This window comes from Rana temporaria, chromosome 4 (assembly GCF_905171775.1).
Source record: "Rana temporaria chromosome 4, aRanTem1.1, whole genome shotgun sequence".
In the NCBI taxonomy this organism is placed as follows: Eukaryota; Metazoa; Chordata; class Amphibia; order Anura; family Ranidae; genus Rana; species Rana temporaria.
The window spans coordinates 119,420,196-119,433,951 of NC_053492.1; the positions used below are offsets into that span (position 1 = coordinate 119,420,196).

Genomic DNA, 13,756 nt, shown 5'->3' on the forward strand with positions numbered 1-13,756 from the left:
CAGACACAGCCATGCCGTTAAAGCTAGAGGTGTGAGAATGTCTGTGTACCAGGGTCTTCTGGGAAATAATCACTTTTTTCTTGCTCCATTTTGAGGAGCAGACTAGGCAGAATTTGTAAATTGAAGGAAGGCATAGTTAAAAGGGATTAATGGGCATCCGAGGCCAGGGCTAGAAAATACCAGGTTCTGGCAACAGAAGTAGATTGTTGTAAAATCTGGAGGCTAGGATGTCCACATCTGGAATACCCCATCTTTGGCATACGAGACTGAACACATTGGGAAGAAGAGACTATTCCCCTTGGTCCAAGTGATAGGAGCTGACATAATTTGCCTGCCAATTGTGCACTTCTGGGATGTGGACTGCCGAAATTGCTGGACAGCAAGTTTGTCTACAAGACCATCTGCTTGCTTCCTTCAAAGGCAGCTGGGTTCCTAATGCCCCCTTGATATAACCCACCACAGTGGTATTGTCGACTGCACCTGCATAGGGTGTCCCTTCAGAAGAGGGGTCCAGTGCTGCAAAGACAAAATGACTGCTCTGAGCTCCAGGAGGTTATTGGGGAGCTTGGTTTCCTCTCTTGGCCAAGTTTTAAAGTTGTCAAGGATTATAACACCACTCCTCAGCCTGGTACAGTGCCTTGAAAAAGTATTCATATCCCTTGAACATGTCATCATGTTACAACCAAAAACTCAAATGTAACTTATTTGAGTTCACCTGTGTGTAATTTAATCTCAGTATAAATACAGCTGTTCTGTGAAGCCCTCAGAGGTTTGTTAGAGAACCGTTGTGAACAAACAGCATCGTAAAGGCCCAGGAACACACCAGACAGGTCAGGGATAAAGTTGTAAAGAAGTTTAAAGCAGAGTTGGGTTATAAAAAAAATATCCCAAGCTTTAAACATCTCACGGAACACTGTTCAATCCATCAGAAAATGGAAAGAGTTTGGCACAACTGCAAACCTACCAAGACATGGCCGTCCACCTAAAGTGACAGGGTGAGAAAGGAGAACATTAATCAGAGAAGCAGCCAAGAGGCCCATGGCATCTCTGGAGGAGCTGCAGAGATTCAAAGCTCAGGTTGGAGAATCTGTCCACAGGACAACTATTAGTCATGCACTCCACAAATCTGCCCTTTATGGAAGAATGGCAAGAAGAAAGCCATTTTTAAAAGCCATAAAAAAACCTGGTTGTAGTTTGTGAGAAGCCATGTGGGGGACACAGGAAACATGTGGAAGAAGGTGCTCTGGTCAGATGAGACCAAAATTGAACTTTTTGTCCTAAAAGCAAAACACCATGTGTGGCGGAAAAAACTAACACTGCACATCACCCTGAACACACCATCCCCACCGTGAAACATGGTGGTGGCAGCATCATGTTGTGGTGATGCTTTTGTTCAGCAGGGACAGGGAAGCTGGTCAGAGTTGATGGAAAGATGGATAGAGCCATATACAGGGCAATATTAGAAGAAAACCTGTTAGAGCCTGAACAAAAAACTTGACTGGGACGGAGGTTCACCTTCCAGCAGGACAAGGACCCTGAACGTACCCCTCAGAGCTACAATGTAATGGTTTAAAGCTGGTAGAGACATACCCAAAAAGACTTGCAAGCTGTAATTGCAACGAAAGGTGGTTCTACAAAGTATTTATTCAGGGGGGCTGAATACAAATGCACACTACACTTTTCACATATTTATATGTAAAGAAAATTGAAAAGCATTTTCATTCCACTTTACAATTATGTACCACTTTGTGTTGGTATTTCACGTAAAATCCCAATAAAATAAATTTAAGTTTTTGGTTGTAACATGACCAAATGTGGAAACTTTTAAGGGATATGAATACTTTTTCAAGGCACTGTACACATGTGTCTGTTATAGGGACTTTCCAGTGGTAGGGGAGAAAGACATTCCCACTGTTTGGGCTAGGGTGCTTCTTGTTTGGCTTGATAAGAGCATGGGTAAGTTGAGGGAAATTGTGTGTTTTTTCCAACTGTTTAAGAGTTCTTGAATAGAATTGAGCAAAAGGCACTGCCTTGAAGGAGGCGATCATTAGGACTTGAATGCTTCTGGAGAAACTCACTTTTGGATCTCTCTTAAATGGGTTTTCTCTGGGAAGTATACAGTACAGACCCAAGTATTCCATGTGAAAAGAAGGTTGGAGATCAGATTTTTTTTTAATTAACCACCCATCAAAAAGCCTGGCGCAGTTGAAATGTCCTGTGGACATTTTCTGAGAATAGACCAGAGACGAGTCCTTCAGAAGGCCATCTGGATTAGAGGTCGACCGATATGGGTTTTTCTCTGGCGGATGCCGATATTTAGAAATCGCGGCGGCCAATAGGCGATTTATGAAGCCGATTTTTTTGGGTCGATATGTTAGGCCTAACCCCCCCCCCCCCTTCATCTCATAAAATCTAACAGTTACACCCCTTTCACACTGGGGTGTTTTTCAGGGCTAAAAATAGCACCTGTAAAGTGCCTGCAAAACTGCTCCCCTGCAGTCTCAGTCTGAAAGCCCGAGTGCTTTCACATTGAGGCGGTGCGCTGGCAGGACGTTAAAAAAAAAAAAAAGTCCTGCAAGCAGCATCTTTGGAGCGGTGTATACCGCTCCTCCACCACTCCTGCCCATTAAGATGAACGCCTGCAAAGCGCTTCTGCAGTGGCGCTACATGGGAGCATTTAACCCCTTAATCGGCCGCTAGCTGGGATATAAGCGCCCCGCTAGCAGCCAAATAGCGCTGCTAGAATGATGGTCCAGTGTTTAGGCAGCGGAGTTCTGCGGATTTTTTTTTTAAAAGTCAGCAGCTACAAATACTGCAGCTGTTGACTTTTAATATATGGACACTTACCTGTCCTGGGTGCCCGCAATGCTGGCACCCGAAGCCGATCTCTCCCTCGGGTGCTGCCGCCACCATCTTCGGTAAGGGAATCAGGAAGTGAAGCCTTGCGGCTTCACTTCCTGGTTCTCTACGGTGCATGGGCGAGTCGCGCTGCACGATCCCACTGGTCCCTGCTGTCTTCTGGGACCTGTGCATCTCCCAGAAGAAAGCTGGGGGCGGATTAAGCGCCAGATGTGGTGTAGGTCACCAGCCACTGCAGTGATCTATGCCCGGAAGAGGGAGCAAATACCTGGGATTACGCAGGTATCTGCTCCCCCCTCCCCCCTGAAAGGTACCAAATGTGACACCGAAGGGGGGAGGATTCGGGAAAAGTGGAAGTTCCATAACTGCTCTGCTAAATAATACAGAAAATGTGTATGTATGTATGTATGTATGTATGTATGTATGTATGTATGTATATATATATATATATATAAAATCTAATACACAAAAACAGGTAATGAAAACTTTTGGACGAAAAAAAAAAAATATGGGCCAACTTTACTGTTAAGCTTAGTTTTTTTTTTTTTTTTTTTTGTTAAAGCATATTTTTCCCAAAAAAAATGTGTTTGAAAGACCGCTGCGCAAATACCGTGTAACATTAAATATTGCAGCAATCGCTATTTTATTTCCTAGGGTCTCTGCTAAAAAATTATATATATATATATATATATATATATATATATATATATATATATATATATATATATATATATATATAATGTTTGGGGGTTCCAAGTGATTTTCTAGCAGAAAATACAGGATTTTTACTTGTAAGCAACAAGTGTCAAAAAAGATTTAGCCTTTAAATGGTTAAACTGAGAACTCTCCAACACGGAGTTCAGTTCATTGATAAGTAGCAACATTGTATATCTTTTCTCAAAACTTGGCCGACTGCCCAGGAGAGAAATGTCTTCCATAGGAAACTTGCAGGCAACTTGCATTGATTTCTATTACAGAAGCTTTTTGCAAGTCGCGCTGCTGAAGTTTAAATGGGCTTTTTTACAGCACAAATCGGCCGATGCCGATTCATTAAAAAATGCCAAATATCGGCCAGCCGATATATCGGTTGACCTCTAATCTGGATCAGTGTTTCTCATTTTCAGTCCTTAAGGCACACAGGTCATTCTGCCCAAGACACTGGTCCTGGATCACCTCTGGGGTCAGTTGCTGTCAGCTGAGGTTGGCCACCTCCCAATTGTCCATGACTGGAATGTAAATGGCGGAAAATTATAAAATGTGATAATTCTGCCCAGGAGAGGCTCTTTTCTACTTTCCACAGCAAGACTTCTGGTTCCTCCTGATGATTGATTAACACCACGTGCTGAGGCACTAGCTGAAACCTGATTGGTTGACTCTCCGGATGAGCTGTGTTCAGCATCAAAAGGGACAACCAGATTGTCCAAAGTTCCAGAAAAGTGATTGGGAGACTAGATTCCTCCGACATCCATGTCCTCTGCACCAACAAGGCATCAAAGACTCCTACCACAGCCAACAGGTTGGCATCTTCTATGAGAATGGAAGGAAGGACTTGCCCAACTCCAGAGCAGAATTTTTAAGCTTCCAGGCCAGACACAGCCTAGTTTTTGGTGCCAGTCAAATCAGACTATCACAGGACTGGACTGACTAGTTCCATGATCGCAAGTTGTTGTTTTAGAGTCTAGAGTGGAACTGTGTATATGAAATTGCAGGGGAGTCCAGAGTCTAGAAGTACAGAGTCTGAGGTTTCGCTGACTTTCAAAGGTTCAGGACCCAGCCAAACCTCTGAAAGGTCTGGACAGTTCAAGCTAAATTGTGCAAGAACCTGCATCGACTGTTCCATCAACAGGTCGTCATTCAGATATCCCACAACGGGGATAACCTGGGAGCACAGTAAGCGTAGCATGGGCCAGCACTTTGGTGAATACCTATGGAAAGAAAATAGGTAAAATGACAGACCGGAAGCTGGATGTTCAGAGGATCCATGGCACAGCTAAAGGAATCATTGACGTGGTGGAAGAAAGGGAACATGCAAGTACACATTCTTGATGTCAGACAGAAAAATTATTTTGAATTTCTAAGGTTACAAACACTTTAGGATGAGATAAGGAATTGTTTGGGAAGTTTAATATTTATAGATAAAATCATGATGAAGAAACACCTTTGGTAGAACGTTTAGGTCTACCAAGGCCATGCTCAGCCATGATGTTAGGGAAAGGTAAAGTGGAATCCTCTAACATTTTAGTGAAACACATACCGTATTTATTGGGGTATAGCGCACTCCCGCGTATAGCGCGCACCCCTAAAGTTGCCCCCAAATCCGGTGGAAAAAAGGATTTTTGTACTTACAGTTTGGTGTCTTGCGCGGCGTCCATCGGCAGCCTCGTCGGGTCCGGCGTCCTTCTGCGGCGTCCTCCCCGCTCGTTTCCCGCGCCGAGTTTGAATACTGTGCCGGCATATACCGAGCGCAGTACACTCGGGCAGGCTCGGCTACTCTCACGCTGACGTCCTGTACGTCCAGGACGTCAGCGCGAGAGGAGCCGAGACTGCCTGACTATACACGAGTGTACTGCGCTCGGTATATGCCGGCGCAGTATTCAAACTCGGCACGGGAAAGCGGGTATTGTCGTATATCGCGCACCCACGATTTTGCCCTGATTTTCAGGGCAAAAAAGTGCGCGGAATACGCCGATAAAGAGGGTAATTAGAAAAATGGGTTTCGTTGAAACTGACTTATATTCAGGAGACCTCTCCTCCTCTAGAGTCAGACAATGAATCTGCAGGAGGATCCTGAACAGAGTCAGAAATTTTAGGCACCCAAGTCTGATTATGCTGGGGCGGTTCTGACTGGAACCTGTAAGTTGTGCGAAAGGCAGAATCCTTCCCTTTGCAGTGCAACTGGGGTCCTGAAATAGTGGTCCGCCTGCAGCCAAAGGGTGGCTACCCTTCTGTTTAACACCAGACATGCTGTCAAAATCAGTTTTGGGATAATTACACATGGTTGCAACAAGCTCTTCTTAAATTTCCTTCTAGAAAGGCCTAATATGAACTTCTAAATCCCCTTTGCAGGTAAACAAGAACTTGCTGAATATCAGGGACTGACTCAGCCCAAATCAGGCCCAATGTGTTATCCAGATTCATGGCAGTAAGTAAGAAAATAAAGAAAATAGGAAGGAGGGAAAGATTGTTTCACAACAGTGTATATGACCACCCAGGTTTCCTTACCATCCAGGTTGTGGGCAGTGCTGAGTGCATGCAGTGTCTGCTCACACCACTGGGTGAAGCTATCAGCACTCTTTGTTGCTCCTTGGAACAGTCTTACAAGCTTTTCTTCTTGCTCAACCTTCTTATTCTGTCTGCTGTTCACCCCCGAAGACTTACTGAAGAGACAAGATAGTAAACGTAAATTTAGTACAGACATTGCAATTCACCTGCAAACACTATAAGCTGATTTACTAAAACTGGAGTGTGCAAAATCTGGTGCAGCTCTGAATAGAGCTTCCAGGTTTACGTCAGAGCTTGAAAGGACGCTACTTTTGTTGAGGGAAAAAAAAAAAAAACATTCCCCTCTGGGTGATCTATGTACATTGCAAAGATTTTAACAAAGTTTGTTGCAGATTGCTACCGTGTGTTATTCTGAAGTAATCCCATTAGACGTGATTTCCCATTGGGAGTATTTTACCAAAAATGAAATTTTTGCTGCAGGGGATGCCAAAAACCTGATTTGTATCTTCGTACAGACTTCTGGGAAAATCAGTGAGCCAATCACACAAGCAGGAAATTATGTTTCTGGAGGGCGTTCTGTACCAGGAGACCCAAGCAACTAGCCGGAATGGGCTTCGATCAAGTCTCTTCCGATTTACTTGGCAGCCAACGGCACTGATCTAAAAAAATCCAAGGTATTCAAAAGTAACGATTTAGGCGTTTTGAATACTTTGAAGTGCAGAGGAGGGTTTTGGGGTCTTTTAGATCCCAGATCCCTCCATACAGAGTACCTGTCGCTGCCTATTACTGTCACAAAGGATGTTTACAATCCTTGCGACAGAAATAAAAGTGAAAAGAATTTAATTTTTTTTTTATTTAAAGCGCCCCCGTCTCACCAAGCACAAAGAAAACACATTCACAAGTCATGCCCGCAAATGTAAACAGTGTTCAAATCACACATGAGGTATCGCCACGATCCTTGGCGTGAGCAATAATGCTAGCAAAAGATCTCCTCTGTGAACTGGTAACCGGTAAATATTTTTAAATTGCCGCCTATGGAGTACCGTAGTTTGCCGACATTCCGTGAGTGCGTGCAATTTTAAAGCGCAACATGTTAGGTATCTATTTACTTGGCGTAACATCATCTTTCACAATATACAAAAAAAATGGGCTAAATTTACTGTTTCGTTTTTTTAATTTCAGGGAAGTGCATTTCAAAAAAATAAAAAAAATTGTTTGAAAGACCTCTGCGCAAATACTGTGCGACATAAAATATTGCAATGACTGCCATTTTATTCTCTAGGGTCTTTTCTAAAAATTATGATATAAAGTAAATTTTCTAGCAACTTTTAAACAAGTGTCAGAAATGGGATTGTCTTGAGGTGGTTAAAGAAATACATGAGTGATTCCAAAAGAAATTGATTATATATTATCTTTTACCTTGCTGTTCCAATATTACTAATGAAACTGTTGCAAACTATTGACAGGAAAGTCTTCAATTTCAACTGTTAAAAGAAACTTATAAAAGGAAATAAACCTGCCCATTACCTTAATATGGTTGTAAACCTCAGACATGAAATATGAACAAAGCATATCCCTCTATAGTGTGTACAGTGTCTCAATCCAGAGCACCAAGTCCCTCTTCTATCTGCTGCCTCATTATGCCATTATCAGCATGCCGTGTGTGCGTTTTTACTAAAGGCAAATCCACTTTGCACTGCAAGTGCACTTGGAAGTGCAGTCGCTTTAGATCTGAGGGGAAGATCCAATACGAGGGGAAGATCCAATACGAGGGGAAGATCCAATACGAGGGGAAGATCCAATACGAGGGGAAGATCCAATACGAGGGGACGATCCAATACGAGGGGACGATCCAATACGAGGGGACGATCCAATACGAGGGGACGATCCAATACGAGGGGACGATCCAATACGAGGGGACGATCCAATACGAGGGGACGATCCAATACGAGGGGACGATCCAATACGAGGGGACGATCCAATACGAGGGGACGATCCAATACGAGGGGACGATCCAATACGAGGGGACGATCCAATACGAGGGGACGATCCAATACGAGGGGACGATCCAATACGAGGGGACGATCCAATACGAGGGGACGATCCAATACGAGGGGACGATCCAATACGAGGGGACGATCCAATACGAGGGGACGATCCAATACGAGGGGACGATCCAATACGAGGGGACGATCCAATACGAGGGGACGCTCTGCTGATTTTATCATCCAATCATGTACAAGCATAAATGCAGTTTTTTTTTCCTTGCATGTCCCTCACAGATCTACAGCGACTGCACTTCGAGTGCAAAGTGGATTTGCCTTTAGCAAATAAACCCCAGTGTGTCACAGTAGTGTCTACTGCCTAGTTTCAAATCGCTCCCCCCTAGTAATATACTATGCCCCCCTCTCCCCACACACACACACACGGTAGTGTCGGCTGACCATCCCCCCCCTTCCCCACTGTAGTACCCTCTGCCCCCCCATAGTGTCCTCTGCCATCCCTCTCCACTGTAGTACCCTCTGCATGCCGCCCCCACAGTTGAGTCCTCTGCCCACCACCCCCTCTACCCACTCTTCCCCCCTTACAGTAGCTTACCAGTCCCATCCTCCATCCAGCACAGTTTTGCCTCTCATTCCTCTCTGCTAGCGAAGGGAGAGTAATGCCAGAGGAGCCTGGGGGAATTATTAGCACAGCCTTGATCATGATCTACCCATCAGCTTCCCATGATCGTCAGGTAGATTGCGATGGATGGGTTGCCGACCTGTCATAAGGTGGACAAGTCCGTTATCCATGCTTTTTATGATGGCTTTGTCCGACTTTCCCCCAACTTACTGGCCCAGTGTAGGAGAGCCAGTCTTCTGGATCTCAGTTCTAGAATGTTGATGGCAATCATTAATTTCCCGATAGTCAGGAACTGTAGACCATGCTCTATCCCGTTAGGCTTGTGTGTCATTGCCACCCTCCAGGGAGAGGAGAGACATGATTTGCTGAATTCTATGGCCGAGTTTGAGATTTATCATGCCAGGAAGATTTTTGCCTAGCTGGAAAGCAGCAGTGGGAGAACCAGAGAGAATTGGTTTGTCCCATGTGCAAATGTTTATTTTCTGATTAGTCAGTGTGGGCACAGAGCATCTGTCCCTGAAGTGATGCAAAAAGGGGAGGGATTTCAAATCCAAAGACTGAAAACACTAGTTGCGTGGGGGCACTGACAGCTCATCACCCATGGAGGCAAGTAAATTGGGGGGTGGAGGGTGGAGGTTGTTAGTTCCCTTTTTATTTTTTCTGAAAAGGTGAACAAATCCTTTAGGATGCGTTTTTATATCTGTATGAAGCTTAGTTTTAAATGGGAAAAACACTTCCCAATCGTGGTAACCAAAATTATCACCATCGACATTCTGCTAAATAAATATAGAACAAAAAGAAGAGGTACATCAGCAATACTGTTATAAAGGAAAGGGTGATTTTCCCTTTATGACTTAATAAAATAAAAAAATATAGTATGGAAGAAGAATCTTTTTCCAAGTGACTAGAATAAATGCTTGATTTGTATCACCTTTTGACATGTTTTGTAGGGATTTTGCTGTGTCCCTCTAAAGTTACCCATCAGTGAAAAGAAAAAGGCTGTTTCTAGCACAGAATCTCTGTAGTTCGCGCTGGGGGAATATTAAGTTTTTACCTGGCATTGTTCTTGTTCTTGTTGGTGGGGTTTCGAGGTGCCACCACTTTTACTGCATCATCCCAGAAGCCACCACTAGAGCTTTTGTTTTCTGGACTATTCCATATACTACTTATTGATTCGGATGACCATTGGGGGCTTACATTATTGTTCAGATTACCCCACACAGAGCTTGCAGAGGTGCTAGTGCTCTGTGGTTGTGGTTGCTAAAAAAAAAAAAAGGAAATTATTATACATTGCTACACGGCTTAGGGAAAATCTCACCTCTTTAACTTAGCTACTACTTTACAATTGAGTAAAGAAATGAATATGAGACTCCCAATGTCTAGCAGTTTTTAGGCAATGGTACTCACAGGAGGGGAAGGAGTAGTTGGAAGTGTAATGTTAGGTGGTCGGCCACGACCAGCCTGTTGCTGTATTGTTTGCATTTGCCTGGCTTCTTCTTGCTGAATCTCCAGAAGAGACTTTGTATTGCCAGTAGACTTTCCTACATTGGCCCAGCCAGAGAGTTTTTGCTGCTGCTGCTGTTGTAGCTGCAGCTGCTGCATACACTTTATCTCCTGCTGCTGCCGTCGAAGCTGCTAAAAAATAAAATAAAGTGCAATTTAATACAAATAAAATTTTATCCAACGTTAAACCCAAGCTAAAAATCACACCATGTAACTTTAAAGAATTCTGTCAGAACAAAAACCTCCCACAGAAGACTTGTTTTTGAAAGGTGCTATTGGGCTGTCATACTGACCTGAAACAACCATGTGAAATAAGGTATAGGACACACAAGTTCTTCCTGATCTGTTCCCACATTTGTATCTTGACAGATTTCATTTAACGCTCTAAGACCTTCACCGAAGAATAAGCGCAGCCGTAGTGTCAGTTTGTGTATTACTTACCTAGTTTAGCCATATACATCTTTGTTGGGTTGGTGATGTTACTCCTCCCAGCCATGGGTCACAATTCTCACTCTTCCTGCTGGTTTCTCATACCAAGCCCATTTGCACCCCTGTAATTTCAGAGTAGTAATTTGGGCCATTCCTGGAGGTAATGTGAGCAGTTCTGGGCATACATGTGGGCAAAGAATGTGAGAAGGGATTGGAGAACAGTGACTGTGGCAAAGGAATTACCCGAGCAGGACTGATTGCAAATTCCAGTCCAAATTCCAGTCTATTCAATGCCACCCAGCATTGGTGGTGTTAGCATGGTAATGTCTATAGAGTCCCAAGAACTACCAAAGGGAATCTAGGCAGCTTTGGTGCAAGAACAGAAGTTAAAAGTACACAGAGAATAACTACAGGCTTGTCCAGCTGGATATCCAAGGGCTGGTTCAGGCATGTGGCCAGTGGGAATTAAAGGTAGGTGGTTGAGCCACGGTTTTACAATTTTCCAACCACTCACCTAAACAAGGACATGCAGCAGCACATGTCACACATTGTTTTGTGGTAAAAATTATACCCTTTGTCAAATTCTGTGAGCAGTACTGCTGATAAAAGCAAACCACTCAAGTTAATGGTGCTGTGGCGCAATCACCCTACAAGTGCGTGCAAAAGGTTGCTCTTTTGAGGGTTAAACCTGACCATAAAGTGATGGCATAGCACTTCCAAAATGCTGTTACCCTCCCTTTAGATAATCAGTCAACCACAGGGTTGCCATGCTCCTGAATGAGCTCTAGAGACAAGAGAGCAACATGCATTTAAGTTGTCAGTTAGGCTGCATTCACACCTGAACGCGGCGTATTGTACTGCGACAAATTGCAGCGTTTTGTCCCGCGATTTGCCGCGACAAAACACGTAGTTTTTTAGCCTACAATACGCCGGAGGAGTGATTAACATTGTCGGCTATGCAGAACGCCGAAAGCCGCCTGAAAAAAGGGTCCGGGACTTGTTTTGAACTTCAGGCGTTCAGCGTGGAGATGTGAACCATCTCCACAGCCAACAATGTTAAACAACCCCTCCAGCGTATTGCAGGCTGCAATAGCGTGGGGCGTCGGGCGTAAAAACGCCTAGGTGTGAATGAGCCCTTAGGCTGATAATTATTGCATATAGCATGAGTGCAACTTTAATCACTTCTCTGCTATCCTGCAATAAGAACTTCCCCTTGTGTAGCTTCTGTGTCCCGATTCCTGTATCAACCTCCCACATTTAATCACAATTCATTAGAACAGCTTCTCTCGAATGGGAATGGCCACAGATGGATTGAGGACAAGGCCGATCTCTACTGAACGGTCCAAAATTTCAATCTATGGTCAGCTTTAGTTAAGACTAAATGTGAAAGATGAAACCAAAAAAGGTAAGGCGGGGGCCAAGAACCATTAGGCATTGTCACATGACAGCAAAGTGACTGCAATATCCAATTTAGGATACTATGAAATCACAGAAAATCCTACAAGATACTCCGTTATAATCACTCTTAATAGGTCTGCTTACAAAATCATTAAAGCGGGACATAATTTTTTTTTACCCTTAGATTGATGCTCGTTTTGTCTAGGGCAGGGGTCTCAAACTGGCGGCCCTCCAGCTGTTGCGAAACTACAAGTCCCATCATGCCTCTGCCTGTAGGAGTCATGCTTGTAACTGTCAGCCTTGCAATGCCTCATGGGACTTGTAGTTTCGCAACATCTGGAGGGCCGCCAGTTTGAGACCCCTGGTCTAGGGGAATCGGCTAGTTGTTTTAAAATCCGAGCAGTACTTACCGTTGTAAACAGCGATCTTCTCCGCCGCTTCCGGGTATGGGTCTTCGGGACTGGGCGTTCCTTCTTGATTGACAGTCTTCCGAAAGGCTTCCGACGGTCGCATCCAACGCGTCACGAGTAGCCGAAAGAAGCCGAACGTCGGTGCGGCTCTATACTGCGCCTGCACACCGACGTTCAGCTACTTTCGGAAAATCGTGACGCGATGGATGCGACCGTCGGAAGCCTTTTCGGAAGACTGATATAGCAAAATAGGAACGCCCAGTCCCGCAGCCCATACCCGGAAGCGGCGGCGAAGATCGCTCTCTAAAAAGGTAAGTACAGCTTCAATTTTAAATAAACTAGCCGATTCCCCTAGACTAAATGAGCATCAATCTAAGGTTAAAAATAGCGATTTCCGGGTGAACCTCCACTTTAATAAACTTGTCCCACATTTAAAGCAGAAGTAAACTTCCAACATTAAATTTTACCTATGGGTAAGCCATGCCGTTCCTTCAGAGCCCTATGCCGCAAACGACGGCATGCGCAGGAGTGACGTCATTGCGGCTCTGACCAGTCACCAAGCTGGAGTCTGCGAACCGGAAAGCAAGACGGGTGAGGATGAAAGCAGCCTCCAGCAATGACATTGCATCGCTGGAATGCTTTGCTTGCAGGTAAGTTTTACATAATGTTAAAGTATACGATGCATACTTGCACATTATGGCTTTACCTAGGTAAGAAAAGAAAAAGTGTCCATCAGTTTACAACAGCTTTAAATTAAAGCCCAATTTAGGCTAATTTTCTCTCTCTACAGCATTAGTGACCTTACTTATCGGGAATGAAGGAAGTCTCTTGTTGTGCAGGCAGCTGTTTTCTGTAAAAATCTACATCACAGGAATGCCCTGTCTTTTCGTCTCTGAATGTCTGGAACTGTGGGGTTAACAGTTTTGGGTTTCAGGACTAAGCTGCACTCAAGAAGATCCAACAGGGTCCGGGTACTTCTGCCCTCTTATTCATTTAGAAAATTACACTGCTTCTAACATGATCTGTGAATTGTAGTGTGTCTGGAGAGTCACAGAACTCTCCTCTATTCACAGATTGTTTTACAAGCAGTGTCTTCATTTAAAGAATGTTTCTCATTGGATGAGAGGGTAAGAGGGATTGGGTTCTTGTCAGCTAATCGTTAGTGCAGCTCAACCTGGAGACTCAAAGCCATTAACTCCCACAGTCCTGGATGTTCAGGAAGAGGGGCAGGTTTATTTAAATGAAAACATAAAAGAAGCACATTTTCTACAGTCTGATCTCTAAAAAGATCTAAACGTTCATTTAACCAT

The 13,756-nt window shown here is 44.1% G+C and overlaps 1 protein-coding gene across 2 annotated transcripts in view; it reads right to left on the bottom strand.

Moving 5' to 3' along the window:
- Positions 1–13,756, bottom strand: part of GIGYF2 (GRB10 interacting GYF protein 2) — a 183,988-nt gene that overhangs the window by 17,900 nt on the left and 152,332 nt on the right. For both annotated transcript variants that reach the window (XM_040348946.1, XM_040348947.1), the window contains 3 exons: positions 10,114–10,341; positions 9,761–9,966; positions 6,082–6,236 (listed from right to left, as the gene is read on the bottom strand). In XM_040348946.1, the coding sequence (XP_040204880.1) occupies positions 6,082–6,236; positions 9,761–9,966; positions 10,114–10,341 (589 nt within the window). The remainder of the gene's footprint in view (positions 1–6,081; positions 6,237–9,760; positions 9,967–10,113; positions 10,342–13,756) is intronic.